We start from the raw sequence: 17,776 nt of genomic DNA, 5'->3' as shown, positions 1-17,776 counted from the left end.
ATTCTAGCCTTGGCGTTAATTAGCCTTTTTTTATTTTTGTACCTGACTGCTACATTTTAGTGATCTGTGACATGGACCCCTAAATCTATTTGACCTCCACTGTTCCATCAGCATAACCTTCTATTCCTTGCTCCCTCATGTACTTATCTAGCCTTCTGTTAAAGGCATCTATGCTATTCGTCTCAACTACTCCATATTCTATTTATCTCTGGCTAAAGAAGCTTCTCCTGGATTTGTTGTTGGATTTATTAGTGATTACCTTATATTTATGGCCCCTGGTTTTGGTCTTCCCTCATGAGTGGACACATCTTTGTCTACTTGATCAAACCCTTTCAAAATCTTAAAGACCTCTATCAAGTTCGCCCTCAGCCCCTCTTTTCTGGAGAAGAGCCTCAGCCTATTCAATCTTTTCTGATAAGCATAACGCAGCAAAGCAATCGCTTAACCTGCGTTTAGTCTCCCCAGCATAGAGGAGACCACGTCATAAGCAATGAATACAGTATATTAGAAAGTACAGTAAATTGCTGTCTCACTTGGAAGGAAGGCTTTGGACAGTGGTATGGGAGGAGGTAAAAGGGCATGTGTATTGAGATTAACTTATATCTGGTCTTTTTCAAATAATTAGGGTAGTGCAAACCAATATGGTGGGTATATTATGTTTAATCGGAGTTTAGGACAGAATATAACACCAGTTATACAGCAAAAACATACAACCCTAACAAGTAGCTGGTACTGGACCCGATCAGACAGATAACTGCCGTGCATGAACAGCTCCTCTTCCCCATCTTCCTGAGCTACCCAAGAGTTTTGGACCAGAGTCAGCATTAGATCCACTCTCGGGAGTCTTTTCTGAACTACCCAAGAGTGTTAGACCAAAGTCAGCATTCAATCTACTCTCGAGTCCTCACTCCACCGTCTGCACAGAGGGCTTTTCAGATCTTTTATATTCTTTTTAGGGGCGGGCTTAGGGTAGAATATGGACAAACATAGAAAATAGGTGCAGGAGTAGGCCATTTGGCCCTTCGAGCCTGCACCACCATTCAATATGATCATGGCTGATCATGCAACTTCAGTACCCCATTCCTGCTTTCTCTCCATACTCTTTGATCCCTTTAGCCATAAGGGCCACATCTAACTCCCTTTTGAGTATATCTAACAAACTGGCCTCCACAACTTTCTGATAAAGAATTCCACAGGTTCACAATTCTGAGTGACAAGACCATTTAACCTGTAAGGGTTCCCCTTAAAACAAGGTGCCCCATGGTATGTCAAGTTCTTTGTTAAAGCCATGGAAAAAGGCCAACTCTCTTGTTTTCTCCCACCTGTCTTGTCAGAGAGATGGATTACGTTCTTCCAACCCCCTTCAAGGGACATTGTTGGAGTGGATGATATCCAGATGTCATGGCACTATTCACTTCATACCCAATAAACCTGTTAACAGTCTGTACACAATGCCGCATCGATTGGTCGGTGGGGGGGAGGGGGAAGACATTCACTTCGGCTGGGGAAAGCATGCACTTGTACTGGGGTATGGGACTTGGCTGGCCATTGCTGTCTTCTGGGAAGCTCTGTCCTCTAGCTTCAGGAAGTCAGTGGATCGAGTTACAATTTGCAAAATCAAAAACCTTGGGATGGGCGGATCCAGTGACACATTCCTGTGAAACTTCAGGGTGGCTCATTCTCCAAGGGGACCAATCAGAAATAAGGACTGGAGGCTGTTGGCCATTTTTGCAGTGTAAATCAGTATGTCCTATTTTTACTCCAGCATAACTTTGGCAATGCATAGATTTAAAACTACTGTTAGCATTGGGTTTTCAGAGACTTAATAATATTGCCTTTCCCTCTTGAAAAATCTTGCAAAACTTTGTTAATGCATTCATTTATTCTGAAGTAATTCTGGCAAATTGGTTGTCCGACTTTAGGAACAAAATTGTCCATTAACTCTTAATCCTTCAATCATCTCTCATTTGTGTGCTGACTCATACTGGGGCACAGTTCCATGTGTGCTAATTGTCCACAGGTGCTTCAGCCAAGTGGCTATTCTTCACATGCGATCTTATACAATCCATATTGGCAGATTTAATTGGGGAAGGCAGCACAACTAAGTCCAGTCGTGTCTTCACTGATTTCCACATAACATGTTCTAGCATAGGCCATTGAGTTGGAATCGAGAGTGAGAATGCTGGCTGATTCTTTTTCTTCCTGCTGCTGCTTTTGCTGTGATCTGACACTCCTGCATGCCACACTGCAGTGAGAGATGTCAAGGGAACTGTGGACGTTTTGTAATTGTGTTGTGTGTGTGTATATAAGAAGGTTTGAATTTGTAAGTGAAAGTAAAATATGTTTGTGTTCTCTTGGATCAATCTCCACTTCACCACTGGCCTCTGGGATCAACTCTGCTGGCTCCTGGCCAAATCGTCTCCTCTTTGGCCCTATTTAAATCGCTTCATCAACTCTGATGGCCCAGGACAAAATTACAAGCTGTATCCTCTGACTGACCATGGTGTGTTGTCCGTCCTCCTTAATCTCTCTGTGGTGGTTGATATATTGCAACATGAGCAGCGGGAGGTCGTGGTCGAGGAGGCCTATAAAAGGCCCGTCGAGTTGGAGTCGGGGAGTTCGAGCAGCGGGAGTTTGTGGTCAAGGAGACCTATAAAAGGCCCGTCAAGGAGGAGTCGGAGTTCGAGCAGCGGGAGTTCGTGGCAGAGGAGGCCAGCCGGTGCAGCTGTAGCAGGAAGGCAAAAAAGTAGTAGAAAGAAATCGAAAGGTGACTGGCTGGTGATTGGTAAGTAGTTCTTTTTCTTTATCAGAAAGTAACCTTCTAGCATTGTTGCCAAATTAAGTTTATTTAAGGGTTAAATCATAGCAGGAGAGCTTGGACACGTGTTATGCTCCTCCTGTACTATGTGGGAAGTCAGGGATGCTTCCGGTGTCCCTGATGACTATGTGTGCAGGAAGTGCATCCGCCTGCAGCTCCTGACGGACTGCATTGCGACACTGGAGCTGCGGGTGGATTCACTCCGGAGCATTCACGATGCTGAGAATGACGTGAATACCATGCTTAGTGAGTTGGTCTTACCGCAGGTAAAGGATACACAGCCAGATAGGGAATGGGTGACTAACAGGAAGAGCCGTGCAGGGTCCCCTGTGGTCATCCCCCTGCAAAACAGATACACCGCTTTGGGTACTGGGGTGGGGGGGGAAAGAAATGACTCATCAGGGGAGGGCAGCAGCAGCCAAGTTCATGGCACCATGGGTGGCTCTGCTGCACAGGAGGGTGGGAGAGCAAGAGTGATAGGGGATTCAATTGTAAGGGGAATAGATAGACGTTTCTGCGGCTGCAACCGAGACTCCAGAATGGTATGTTGCCTCCCTGGTGCAAGGGTCAAGGATGTCTTGGAGCGGGTGCAGGGCATTCTGAAAAGGGAAGGTGAACAGCCAGTTGTCGTGGTGCATAGAGGTACCAACGATATCGGTAAAAAAACGGGATGAGGTCCTACAAGGCGAATTTAGGGAGCTAGGAGCTAAATTTAAAAGTAGGACCTCAAAGGTTGTAATCTCAGGATTGCTACCAGTGCCACGTGCTAGTCAGAGTAGGAATCGCAGGATAGCTCAGATGAATACGTGGCTTGAGGAGTGGTGCAGAAGGGAGGGATTCAAATTCCTGGGACATTGGAACCGGTTCTGGGGGAGGTGGGACCAGTACAAACCAGATGGTCTGCACCTGGGCAGGACCAGAATCAATGTCCTAGGGGGAGTGTTTGCTAGTGCTGTTGGGGAAGAGTTAAGCGAATATGGCACGGGGATGGGAACCTATGCAGGGAGACAGAGGGAAGTAGAATGGGGGCCGAAACAAATGATGGAAAGAAGAAAAGTAAAAGTGGAGGGCAGAGAAACCCAAGGCAAAAAGGGCCACATTACAGTAAAATCCTAAAGGGGCAAAGTGTGTTAGAAAGACAAGCCTGAAGGCTCTGTGCCTCAATGCGAGGAGTATTCGGAGTAAGGTGGACGAATTAACTGCGCAGATAGCAGTTAACGGGTATGATGTAATTGGCATTACGGCGACATGGCTCCAGGGTGACCAACGCTAGGAACTCAACATCCAGGGATATTCAACATTTAGGAAGGATAGACAGAAAGGAAAAGGAGGCGGGGTGGCATTGCTGTTTAAAGAAGAAATTAATGCAATTGTAAGAAAGGACATTAGCTTGGATGATATGGAATTGGTATGGGTGGAGCTACGGAATACCAAGGGGCAGAAAATGCTAGTAGGAGTTGTGTACAGACCACCAAACGGTAGTGAGGTTGGGGACAGCATCAAACAAGAAATTAGTGATGCATGCAATAAAGGTACAGTAGTTATCATGGGTGACTTTAATCTACATATTGATTGGGTAGCAATGCAGTGGAGGAGGATTTCCTGCAGTGTATTAGGGATGGTTTTCTAGACCAATATGTCGAGGAAACAACTAGGGAGCTGGCCATCTTAGATTGGGTGATGTGCAATGAGAAAGGACTAATTAGCAATCTTGTTGTGTGAGACTCCTTGGGGAAGAGTGACCATAACATGGTAGAATTCTTTAAGATGGAGAGTGACAGTTAATTCAGAAACTAGAGTCCTGTAATTGAGGAAAGGTAACTTCGATGGTTTGAGGTGTGAATTGGCTAGAATAGACTGGGCAATGATACTTAAAGGGTTGACAGTGGATAGTCAATGGCAAACATTTAAAGATCACATGGATGAATTTCAGCAATTGTACATTCCTGTCTGGAGTAAAAATAAAACTGGGAAGGTGGCTCAACCGTGGCTAACAAGGAAAATTAAGGATAGTGTTAAATCCAAGGAGGAGGCATATAAATTGGCCAGAAAAAGCAGCAAACCTGAGCACTGGGAGAAATTTAGAATTTAGCAGAGGAGGACAAAGGGTTGAATTAAGAGGGGGATAATAGAGTACAAGAAGAAGCTTGCCGAGAACATAAAAACTGACTGCAAAAGCTTCGATAGATATGTGAAGAGAAAGAAATTAGTGAAGGCAAACGTAGGTCCCTTGCAGTCAGATTCAGGTGAATTTATAATGGGGAACAAAGAAATAGCAGACCAATTGAACAAATACTTTGGTTCTGTCTTCCGGAAGGAAGACACAATCTTCCGGAAGTACTATGGGACTGAGGGTCTAATGAGAAGGAGGAACTGAAAGGTATCCTTAGGCGGGAAATTGTGTTAGGGAAATTGATGGGATTGAAGGCTGATAAATCCCCGGGGCCTGATAGTCTACATTCCAGAGTACTTAAGGAAGTGGCCCTAGAAATAGTGGATACATTGGTGATCATTTTCCAACAGTCTTATCGACTCTGGATCAGTTCCTATAGAATGGAGGGTAGCTAATGTAACACCACATTTTAAAAAGGGAGGGCGAGAGAAAGCAGGTAATTGTAGAACCGGTTAGTCTGACATCAGAAGTGGGTAAAATGTTAGAATCAATTATTAAGGATGAAATAGCAGCGCATTTGGAAAGCAGTGACCGGATCGGTCCAAGTCAGCATGGATTTATGAAAGGGAAATCATGCTTGACAAATCTTCTGGAATTTTTTAAGGATGTAACTAGTAGAGTGGACAAGGGAGAACCAGTGGATGTGATGGTTTTGGACTTTCAAAAGGCTTTTGACAAGGTCCCACATAAGAGATTGGTGTGCAAAATCAAAGCACATGGTATTGGGGCTAATATACTGACGTGGATAGAGAACTGATTGGCAGACAGGAAGCAGCGAATCCGGATAAATGGGTCCTTTTCAGAATGACGGGCAGTAATTAGTGGAGTGCCGCAGGGCTCAGTGCTGGGACCCCAGCTCTTTACAATATACGTCAATGATTTGGAAGAAGGAATTGAGTGTAATATCTCCAAGTTTGCAGATGACACTAAACTGGGTGGCGGTGTGAGCTGTGAGGGGGATGCTAAGAGGCTGCAGGGTGACTTGGACAGTTTAGGTGAGTGGGCAAATGCGTGGCAGATGCAGTATAATGTGGATAAATGTGAGGTTATCCACTTTGGGGGCAAAAAACATGAAGACAGAATATTATCTGAATGGCGGCAGATTAGGTAAAGGGGAGGTGCAACGAGACCTTGGTGTCATGGTTCATCAGTCATTGAAAGTTGGCATACAGGTACAGCAGGCGGTGAAGAAGGCAAATGGTATGTTGGCCTTCATAACGAGAGGATTTGACTGTAGGAGCTGGAAGTCTTAGTGCAGTTGTACAGGGCCTTGGTGCGCCCTCACCTGGAATATTGTGTCCAGTTTTGGTCTCCTAATCTGAGGAAGGACATTCTTGCTATTGAGGGAGTGCAGCGAAGGTTCACCAGACTGATTCCCAAGATGGCTGGACTGACATACGAGGAGAGATTGGATCAACTGGGCCTTTATACATTGGAGTTTAGAAGGATGAGAGGGGATCTCATAGAAACATATAAGATTCTGAAGGGACTGGACAAGTTAGATGTGGGTAGAATGTTCCCGATTTTGGGGAAGTCCAGAACCAGGGGACACAGCCTTAGCATAAAGGGGTAGGCCATTTAGGTCTGAGAGGAGGAGAAACTTCACTCAATTGTTAACCTGTGGAATTCCCTGCTGCAGAGTGTTGATGCCAGTTCGTTGGATATATTCAAGAGGGAGTTGGATATGGCCCTTATGGCTAAGGGGATCAAGGGGTATGGAGAGAAAGCAGGAAAGGGGTACTGAGGGGATGATCAGCCATGATCTTATTGAATGGTGGTGCAGGCTCGAATGGCCTACTGCACCTATTTTCTATGTTCTATGTTTCTATGACGTACATACCAATTCTTGCTCCCTCGTTGTCCCACTCCATGGAATTACCCTGGGGCAGTTCGACTCCTATCTATCCGAACGCAGCCAGCGGTATAAACAATGGTTTCTTTTCCCGTCCTGACTTGGCCACCTCTGGAATCCCCAAAGGTTCTATCTTTGTCCTGCTCTACATGTTCTTCCAGCAACATTATCTGAAAAGAATAGGGTCAGCTGCCTTATGTTTGCTTGTTACATCCAGGTCTACTTCTCTGCCATCTTATCCTTCACTAAGATCACTTATTTCTACCTGTAAAACATCAATCACCTCTACCTCAACCTTTCCATCAACTGAAAATGTATTCCATGCATTTGTCATGTTCTATCTGGCTACCGATCCTCCAACCGTCACAAATTCCACCTTGTCCAAAACACAGATCTGTATCATGCTTGGCTTGCCCCCTCACACTGTCCCTGCTGACCAATGCTATCTTGCTATCCCCCCAACTATTAACTATAAGCTCCTCATCGTCATTTTCCATACTCTTGGCCCATTCTTTTACAACTTTAGTATTGCATTCACCTCCTCCTGACACCTTTCAGTCCTCTGACTCTGGCCTTCTGTGTATTTGCTTCACCATTGTAAGACCATTTCCAATTCTTAAGTCCCTCCCTAAAACCATCTTTTCACCCAGGCTTTTGGCTACTCCTAATCTCTCATTCCATGATGTTTCCTCTTTTATACTCCCAAGCCTGCTTCCTCTGCTCTTCTAACCTCATCAGCATAACCTTCTATTCCTTTCTCCTTCATGTGTTTATCTAGTTTCCCCTTAAAACACGTCAATGCTATTCGCTTCAACTACTTTGTGAATTCTACAATCTAACTGCTCTGGGTGGTTTTAATATTTTTCTACCCCCCCCCCCCCCCCCTGACATGCTGTGAGCATTTCTCCAATGTAAAAACTGTATTGACCCTTGGTTAGACCACACTTAAAGACTGCATGCAGTCCTAGTCGCCATGTTATAAACAGGATATAGAGGCACTGGAAAGGGTGCAGAGCAGATATACATGGATGATATCAAATGCCATGCAGTTTTTACATAGGATATACAGCACAGAAACTGGCCTTTCGGCCCAACCACTCCATGCTGGTGTTTGTGCTCCAGTCTATCCTCTTCCTCATGAAAATCTTATCAGCATAACCTTCTATTCCCTTCTCCCTCATGCTTGCCTCTCCTTAAATGCATTATTACTATTCACTTCAACCACTCTGGTTGTGGGTGTCACATTCTCACCACTCTTTGGGTAAATAAGTTTCTTCTGAATTCCCTATTGGATTTCTTGGTGATTATCTTATATTGATGGCCTTTAGTTATGCCTTTCTCCACAAGTGGAAACATTCTCTGTATCCACTCTATCAAAACCTTTCATAATTTTAAAGATCTCTGGTAGGTCACCCCTCTGCCTTTTTTCAAGAGAAGAGAACCAGCCTGTTCATCCTTTCCTGACATGTATACCCTCACATTTGATATCATCCATGTAAAATCTTCTCTGCACCCTTTCCAGTGCCTCTATATCCTGTTTATAACATGGCGACTAGGACTGCATGCAGTACTCCAAGTGTGGTCTAACCAAGGTTCGATACAGGTTTAGCATAACTTCCCTACTTTTCAATTCTATCCTTCTAGAAATAAACCCGAGTGCTTGGTTTGCTTTTTTTATGGCCTTGCTGACCTGTGGCGCAACCGTTAGTGATTGGTGTATTTGTACTCCGAGATCCCTTTGTTCCTCTAACTCATCTAAACTCGCATCTTCCAAATAATAATTGACCTCTCTTCCTACCAAAATGTACTACCTCACTTTTGTGTGGAACTTTATTTGCCCATTTTGCAAGTTTATTAATGTCCTCCTGTAATTTGTTGCAGTCCTCCTCATTATTGACTCTTTCCCCCCCCCCCCCCTCCCCAATTTGATGGTATCTGCAAATGTAGAAATTGTGTTTTTGATTCCAAAGTCCAAATTGTGAACAGTAGTGGTCCCAACACTGATCCTTGTGGAACACTGCTACCCACCTTCTGCTGCTGTGAATAGCCACCCTTTACTCCCACTCTGCTTTCTGTCTTGAAGTCAGCTACTTGTCCCCTGACTCTGTATTCTCTGACCTTATTCATTAGTCTATTATGGGGTACATTTATTGAAGGTCTTTTGAAAATCTAGATAAATTACATCTGCATAACCATTGTCTACTCTCGTCAAAAAATTCAATTAATTTTGGTCAAGCAAGATTTTCCCTTTTGAAATCTATGCTAACTATTCATTATTATACTTTTCGTTTCAAGATGTTCTATTCTCTCCCTTGGTAGCGATTCCATTATTTTTCCTACCATTGATTTTAAGCTGACTGGTCTATAATTCCCTGGACATGTTCTATCACCTTTCCTAAATATAGGTATTAATGTTAGCTATCCACCAGTCCTCTGGCACTACACCTTTATTATAGATGTGCAATAATTCCTCTGCTATCTATTCCCTAGATTCTTTTAAAATGTGTGGATGCAATCCAGGGGTTTTATCTTTGCGTCTAAATTTATTTAACATATCCCCTTTTTATTTTAACTGCACTTGTTACTCATCTCATCATCCAAGGTCATGTCCACTTGTTGTATCTCCCTGGTGAATACCGAAGCAAAATAATGATTTAATATTTCTGCCATCTCCCTATCTGTACTTGTGGTATTGTCCTGTCTATCCTTTAATGATCCTATTCCCATCCCGACCTTTTTTATTGTGCCTGTAAAATATTTTACTATTTTGTTTTGTTAATTTAATTTCATAGTTCCTCTGCCTACTGAATTGTTTTGTTTGACTACTCTCCTAATCCCTTTGTATTCTCTCATCATGCACTCCCCTGCTGTCTATGTACTTAATGTATACCTCTTACTTTACCGTCAATTGTTCCCTTATGTCTTTATTCATCCATGGAGTCTCATTAGTGTTTAGTTTGTTCTTTCCTTTTAGCAGAGTATATTTTTCCTGCACTCTTAACACCGTTTTAAATGTTTCCTATTGTTGTACTACTTTAGCAGTTGGCTCACTGAGTCCGACAGAATGAAGAACGAACTGGATCCGTGTTGCTAACAAGGCAGCAGAAGCACATTAACCTGTCAGAACTCCCTCTGGCTTTTAACTAATATTGCTGTTTTACTTGGGGCACTAAAATTACAAAGTAGATACAATGGGGCCAAGTTTCGGCCTGAGTTGCTCCTGTTTTTTTTCAAAAGGGGGTGTGTCTGGCCACTTACGCCGGTTTTGAAAGTTTAGGCAGTGAAAACATACTCCAAACTAACTTAGAATGGAGTAAGTGTAGAGTTTTGTACGCTCAGAAAAACCTTGTCTACACTTAGAAAATCAGGTGTAGGGAATGGGGGGGGGTGGTGGGGGGGTTTAAAGGGAAGTTTACAAACATTAAACACTTCAGTTTTACAAATAAAGAGCCATCTTCAATAATAAATGATAAATACATCAATAAATCAACCAATAAATCAAAAAAATGAATAAAAAATTTTAAAAATCAATAAATAAAACATTTTCTACTTGCCAACTGCAGCACTGGGAGTCCTCCAACAGTGTGCTGGGACGGCCCCCCCAGTGTGCCTCTCTGTCTGTCTCTGTGTGTGTGTGTGTGTGTGTGTGTGTGTGTCTCTCACTGTCAGTGTCACAGCGAGGGGGGTGGGGGGTTGAGAGGGAGAAGGTGGGAGGTGAGCCTTATCCATGCAGCCCCAGTGAGGCCATTCGGCCAGGGCTAGGGACTGCATGCTTCGGGCCCCTCCCACAGTTTCGGGCGCCTGGAGCTACTGCACATGCGTGCCCACTATAGCGTGCATGTGTAGAGGTCCCGGCACTGTTTTCAGCGCAGGGACCTGGCTCTGCCCCCCACAGCTCATGGTGCGCCGCGCCCAGCTCCAGAGGACCTGCAGGGAGCCGGAGAATAGGTGAGTTTTTTTTTAGGTGCACTTTGTGGTGTGAAAAACGGGCGTCCAGGTCCGGGCTGCGCTGTTTTAGGCGCGGCCTGAAATTTGGGCCAAATGCAGCAGCCAATTTGTGCACAGCAAGAATCCATAAACAGCAAAAAGTTGAAAGTCTAATCTATTTTTAGTGATAGTCGAGCAAGTAATGTTGGCCATTACACTGGGTGCTTTTGAATAGTGCTAGGGGGTCTAAAGTCTGCAGAAACCATTGAAATAGTCTTATTTTAGCATCTCTTTGGAAGGCCTGCACTTTCAACAGGGCATCATTCCTCAGTACTACCTTGGAATTTTTGCTAGTATTCTGTGTTCATGTACTGGAGTGAAGATTAAATCCACCATTTTCTAACTCCAGTAAGAGTTAGCACTATCAGTTGATCCAAGCTAACTAGCAGCACTCTTGCTCGTTATGCATCAATTTTACTGCCGGTCCAATTGTCGGAGGAGAGGCGAACCATAAGGGGATCTATCAGCCTTATCAGCTCCTACTTTGAAAGCTGTGGCACTGTTGATGCCCTTATGGAAGATCAGCTGTTTCTGCTGGAATTTGTTTTGAAGGTGAGTGATTTGTTTAATAATCTCAATCACCTGTGGCTATGGATGGGACTTGGATGGATCAGAGCAAGGATGGAGCAAGTTACTTTTTAAAATGAGCTCTTGACCAGTTGAATGAACATAAACAGGGTTAGGTTATTCAACCCTCTAGCCTGTTCCACCATTCAGTTATTTCATGGCTGAATCATACCTCAACTCCATTTACCCACCTTTGATCACATCCCTTGATGCCCTTACCCAATACCTCAGGATGTCCCAAAGTGTTTTACAGCCAATTAAGCACTGAAGTGTAGTCACTGTTGTAATGTAGGAAATGCAGCAGCCAATTTGTGCACAGCAAGCTCCCACAAATAGCAATGTGATGGTTACCAGATAATCTGTGTGATGTTGGTTGAGGGATAAATATTGGCCAGGAAACCAAGGATAACTCCCCTGCTTCTCTTCGAAATAGTGCCATGAGATATTTTATTTCCACCTGAGGGCAGGCGGGGCCTTGGTTTAAAGCAAGATGGCACCTCTGACCGTGCAGTACTTGCTCAGTATTGCGCTGGAATGTCAGCCTAGATAGATATTTGTACTCTAGTCGGTGGGGTGGGACATGAACCACTCTCGAGGCCTATTCCTGCTCCTATTTCTTGTTATAAAATTTCAGTACAGTTGTCTCAATAGGAATATAGGGCCCAAGTTTGAATTGTTCATTAGAACGGTGCACCTCCGAGCCTTGTGCTGATTTTTTTTTTTAGAATTAAGTGTGCCTAAAAAGTACCTCACTATTCTGAACTGTCTATAGGCCTCCATTCCAGTCGATGCAGCGCAGCTTGAGCTGCGGGGGTGGAGCTATCGACATGCTGTGTCAATGCAGCCAGCATGGGGGCAGGGCTGGGGCCCAGCGTGTCTGTGTCGTTAGCATTGCGCATGCATGTTGGACCATGCGCGCATGTGCAATGGCACAGAAACATTGGCAATTGGCCATCTTTAAAACGGCCGAAGATATGCTGCTGCGTGATTTTCTTTGCTAGGTGAACGATTTCCAGCCCCTGGTTGAACAGATAGGTGAGGTAGGGACTTTTATTTTTCATTTATTGATTTTTTGTGATTTATTTGGTTTATCATTTATTATTGGTTATTTTTAAAGGGGAAGGTGTTTAGTGCTCTCTCTCTTCCCTTTCCCTTGCCCCGCCCCCCCCCCTTCTATGCAAGATTTTTCCTGGTGTACAAAAGTGGACACTTACTCTGTTCTAATTTAGTTTGGAGTAACTTTTCGCAGTTCAAACTTGCAAAACAGGTATAAGTGGCTGGACACGTCCCCTTTTTGGGGAAAAAAAAACTGAACTAAAAAGAAACTAAACTAACTCACTGAAACTGGAGCAAACTAAATGTAGAGATTGCAATTTCTAGAATACTCAAAAAAAAATGGTTGCTCAAAAAAAAAGGACCAAATCCAGTTGAAACTTGGGTCCATAATGTGCAGAAATGACAGACCATGTCATTCATCCTATGCAACACACTGAAATTAATTTAAAGTTTTTTTATATTCAGTTTTGTCTGTTGCATTGTCTCCATTGGGGTATGTTATGGTTATTTTAATTTTAGAAACTTTTACTTCACGGCAGTGGTATAACTTTGTATGCTGAATATGTATTTTAAGACGACACTACCTATTGTATCTATGGGGCCAAGTTTCGGCCTGAGTTGCTCCTGTTTTTTTTGGAGCAACTGGTTTAGAATGGAGTATCTTAGAAATTTGAATTCTCGGCATTTAGTTTGCTCCAGTTCTAGTCAGTTAGAACAGTTTCACTTTGAACAGAATTTTTTTTTCCAAAAGGGGGCGTGTCCAGCCACTTGCGCCTGTTTTCAAAGTTTAGACAGTAAAAACTTACTCCAAACTAACTTAGAATGGAGTAAGTGAAGATTTTTGTACGTTCAAAAAAAACCTTGTCTACACTTTAGAAAATCAAGCGTAAGTTACAAATTAGGCGTAGGGTATGGGGGGAGGGTTTAAAGGGAAGTTTACAAACATTAAACACTTCAGTTTTACAAATAAAGAGCCATCATCAATAATGATAAAGACATCAATAAATCAACCAATAAATCAATGAAAAAAAAATAAATAAATAAAACATTTTCTACTTACCGACTGCAGCACCGGGAGTCCTCCAACAGAGTGCTGGGACGGTCCCCCCAGTGTGTCTCTGTCAGTGTCTCTATCTATCTGTGTGTGTGTCTCTCACTCTGTCTGTCAGTGTCTGTGTTTCTGACAGTGAGGGAGAGGGATTTACAGGTAGGTGGCAACGAGGAGGAGGCCGAGGAGGAGGACGACTCCCCCCACAGTCCTGGGCGCCCGGAGCTACTATCGCGCATGTGCAGCGTCCCCGGCACTGTCTCCAGCGCAGGGACCTGGCTCCGCCCCCAACAGCATAATACCTGCAGGGAGCCGGAGAATACGTACGTGTTTTTTTAGGCACACTTTCTGGCGCGAAAAACGGCGCAGCCCTAAACAAGGGCCCTATATTTCTAATGAGCAGAGCATACATTCTGGTGATGCTGAACTGTAGCTAATGTGAAAGATGAGATTTATTTTAGTATTCTGATCCAAAGCCTGAATCTGGCCAAATTGACAATACTTGCAAATCTGTACTGATCTTGATCTGAGGCATGGTTGTGGTGCTGAACTGCTAACCTGATCTGTCCCTGGTGCTCAAGCACACTGTTGTTTGCATCTGACTGTGTGATGGTTGTATGCCAGCTGCAAGAATTGTTGATAGATATTGACTTATGGATATGGATGGAACTATTCGCCTATGGAGTGAATTGCTCGGTGCCAATATAATATACTTTGGGCATCCTCTTTGTGATTTTGTAAAATGTAGACTATATATCTGATTCAGAGAGTGATTGACCGCACAGTGTTTTCCATTTTTAAAGTTTATGAACCCATTGCAAAACTTTAGTTAGATTAAGATTTTTTTTTAACGCAATGTCCATTATAGAAAAAACAACCATTTCACAATATTGCAAATCTTTGGCTGACGTGGACACAGTAGGCCAAAATGGCCTCCTTTGTCCTGTAAATTTCTATGATTCTATCAATATACAATTTGTCCAATTTACTAACACAAATTGCTATTCCGCTAGAATTAATATAGTGCCTTTCCTAGTCTGATGACAGCAACTTTGCTCATCCCTTAAATATTAGCAAATTGTAGAAATGGTTTCATTTCAGATATCGAGATCCCCATTCAGCAATTAGTTGCTTACCTTGGTTCAGTTGTTGCACTCTTGCCTGAGTCAGAAGGTAGGAGGTTTCAAGCCTGCTCCAGAGACTTGAGCACATAATGTAGGCTAACACTATAATGGACATTGCGTTTTAAAAAAAAAAAATCTTAATCTAACTAAAGTTTTGCAATGGGTTCATAAACTTTAAAAATGGGAAAACACTGTGCGGTCAATCACTCTCTGAATCAGATATATAGTCTACATTTTACAAAATCACAGAGGATGGCCCAAAGTATATTATATTGGCACCGAGCAATTCACTCCATAGGGAGTACTGCACTATTGGAGCTGTTGTCTTTCAGATGAGATGTTAACTTGAGGCCCTCTCTGCCTTCTCGGGTGGTTCTAAAAGATCCCAGGGCATTACTCAAAAGGCAGGGAAGTTCTGCTGGTATCCTGGCCAATGTTTATCCCTCAACCAACACCTAAAACAGATTATCTGCACCTTTACTTCATTGCTGTGTGTGGAACCTTGCTCTGCACAAATTGTCTGCCATATTTCCTATATTACAACAGTAATGATGCTTTAAAAGTACTTCATTGGCTGTAAAGTGCTTTGGGTGTCCTGAGGTTTTGAAAGAGACAATATGAAGTTTGTTCTTCACTGTCGTTTCCACTTAATTTATATTTCTGTGCTATTGGTGTACTATTTACCTTTTAGTAATAGATGATCGATAAATACTCTTGATTCTGAAGCTGGTTGAGGTAGTGAGTAGCTGAGCCTTAAAGAACAAGAAAGTCACAAGTTTGATCCTCTGCTAAATTATCTGTTTTTGGGTGGGTTAACAAGGGGGAAATTGACAAGGATCATCACTTGTTATCGTTATCCAGTGACCCCTGCTGGAAGTGCACATGCGTGCTAACTGGTAGTCAACAGCAACTTGCATATAAAGTCTCAACCGGATAACTGTCATTTTGTGTATAAAAATTGAATAATCAGATAATTTTCATTAAGTGACTTGATTAAAAGGAGTAGCCTGTATATAGCATTTTTAATAATGAAAAATTATCCAAAGCACTTCAAAGTAAAAGGAACATAGCCCAAGCCGTCATGGTTTTTCAGGGGGGTTTCAGAGTCGAGAGAAATAGAAGGATTTAGGGATGCAGTTTGAGAGTAGGGCAAAGAATGGTGAAGAGGTTCATAGATGATTGATACGAGAGAACTGGAGGGTGTTCTTGGCTTAGCCAGGTGCTTGTGACTTTGCGTGAGACTGGATGTTCATCGCCAATCTTGTCCATGTCATTAACCACCTGGCGAAGTACAAATACGTTAGAGTCTGATTTATTGATTTAGGTTAAATGCTTCTCTACCCATTGAAATCCAAACTGACACAATACACTTGATAAGACAGGTTGTTTACTTCATATATGGAGACAGACAAAAGTATACCACTTTCATCTGGAACACAAGTTATACCTACATTTGTTCCTTGTCCTACCTAAACCAATATATATAAAACGATAAAATATGGAGGCAATATCATTCGTTTTTTTTAAAAAAGATTTTTCTTGAACTTTGATTTGAACATTTACAAACGGCTAAATATCTTTAAAAGTAGCTTTTTTGTTTCATAACTTTTTTCTGTTTAGGTACTTAGATATTTCCACCTCATTTACCTTTTCATTTGAAAATTATTTTTTTTAAATCACATGACTCGAACAAAATTAACTTTGTTTTTTCTGATTTTTCTTGTAGGCTGGACTGGTTTAGATGAAGATGAAGATGCCCATGTCTGGGAAGATAACTGGGATGATGACAATGTAGAGGATGATTTTTCTAACCAGTTAAGGTAAAGCTTACTATTTAGTTTCTTGGCAGTAAATCAAAGTTATAGACCTTTTTGGATGGGGGAGGGGGGGGTGCGCAGAGGGAATTGCTGGATCAATCACTAATGAAGGACCCCAATATATTGCAGATATACACTGAAGTTAAGTTAGTTATGAGTAATACACATCAAATAGTGACTAGTAAGGGAGCATTCTGGAAATAGTAACCATGCTATGATGAGGACAAATAGTTTTTTCCTCAAGTAAAAAGCCTTGCACAGAAGGCATGCCACTGGAAGGCATGGATGAGTATAGGAATATGATTAGGGAGGCCTAGAAATTGGTTGAGGGGCAAAACAGATGAACGCATCAGGATTGCTGAGAATGTGAAATACAATATGAAATGCTTTTACAAGTAAATTCATAATTCAGCAGTTCGGGCTTCAAAGGGGAGGTTATAAGTAACCAAGGAATGGCATTGAATTACGTGTTTTCTAAATTAATTATTTGTCTCTATTCAGTGGAAACTTCAGTCTTTTGGTGCATCATTTCTAGGGAAAGATAAGTTTCTGTGAAAAATAAATGTAACTGATCGAGGTAACTGGACTTGTACTTACAACAAAGGAAGATGCTGTGGTTGTTGTAGGCCAATAATCGCAGCCCTAGAACATTGCTGCAGGAGTGTGTCAGGGAAGTGTCCTCAGATTAACCATCTTAATTTGCTTTGTCAATGATCTTTCCTTTGTCATAGGTCTGGAGTGGGGCTTTTTGCTGACTGCTGCAGAATTCAGCTCCATTCACAGCTCTTGTGAAGCAGCAGCCCATGCCAACCTACAATAGATTTGGGCTGACAAGTAGTGGGTAAAATTTATGCTACACAAGCTCTAGGTAATGACCATCTCAAGCAAGAGAAAATGAAACCATCTCTTGACCATCAGTAATACCATTGCTGAGCCCTCACCATCAACATCTTGGAGGTCACCATTTACCAGAGGCTTAACTAGTCATTTCAATACTGTGGCTGCAAGAGGAGAAAGAGGCTGGGTACTCTGCAATGAGTGGCTCACTACCTGGCACCTCAAAGCCTCCATCTTTAATTTTTAAGTCTGGAGTGTTACTCACCACCTGCCTGGATGGGCGCAGCACCATCCGGGACCAAGCCGTTTGCTTGATCGGCGCTCTTGCCGATACGATCTTATTGAATGGCGGAGCAGGCTCGAGGGGCCAGATGGCCTACTCTTGTTTCTTATGATTCATTATGCACCTCCACCACCACCGCTGCATTGTGGCTACAATATGTACGTTCTACAAGATGTACTGCACCAATTTGCCACGGTGACTCCACAGCATCTCC

At 42.8% G+C, this 17,776-nt stretch overlaps 1 protein-coding gene across 5 annotated transcripts in view; it reads left to right on the top strand.

Annotated features, from left to right (window-relative positions):
* The window catches only part of sem1 (SEM1 26S proteasome subunit), a 101,175-nt gene that overhangs the window by 60,773 nt on the left and 22,626 nt on the right, over positions 1-17,776 (top strand). For 3 of the 5 annotated variants that reach the window (XR_011593356.1, XR_011593355.1, XR_011593357.1), the window contains one exon: positions 16,352-16,445. Coding sequence is in view for 1 of the 5 variants with exons in the window: in XM_070881057.1 (XP_070737158.1) it covers positions 2,468-2,785; positions 16,352-16,445 (412 nt within the window). In the remaining 4 variants the exon portion in view is untranslated. Of the gene's footprint in view, positions 1-2,467; positions 2,786-16,351; positions 16,446-17,776 lie in introns of all 5 variants that reach the window. The other 2 variants (XR_011593354.1, XM_070881057.1) reach the window with 1 other exon arrangement.

The sequence above is a fragment of the Pristiophorus japonicus genome, chromosome 5, assembly GCF_044704955.1.
Source record: "Pristiophorus japonicus isolate sPriJap1 chromosome 5, sPriJap1.hap1, whole genome shotgun sequence".
NCBI classification, from domain to species: Eukaryota; Metazoa; Chordata; class Chondrichthyes; family Pristiophoridae; genus Pristiophorus; species Pristiophorus japonicus.
The sequence above is the reverse complement of the archived record's forward strand: the minus strand, read 5'-3'. Positions and strand labels throughout refer to the sequence as shown.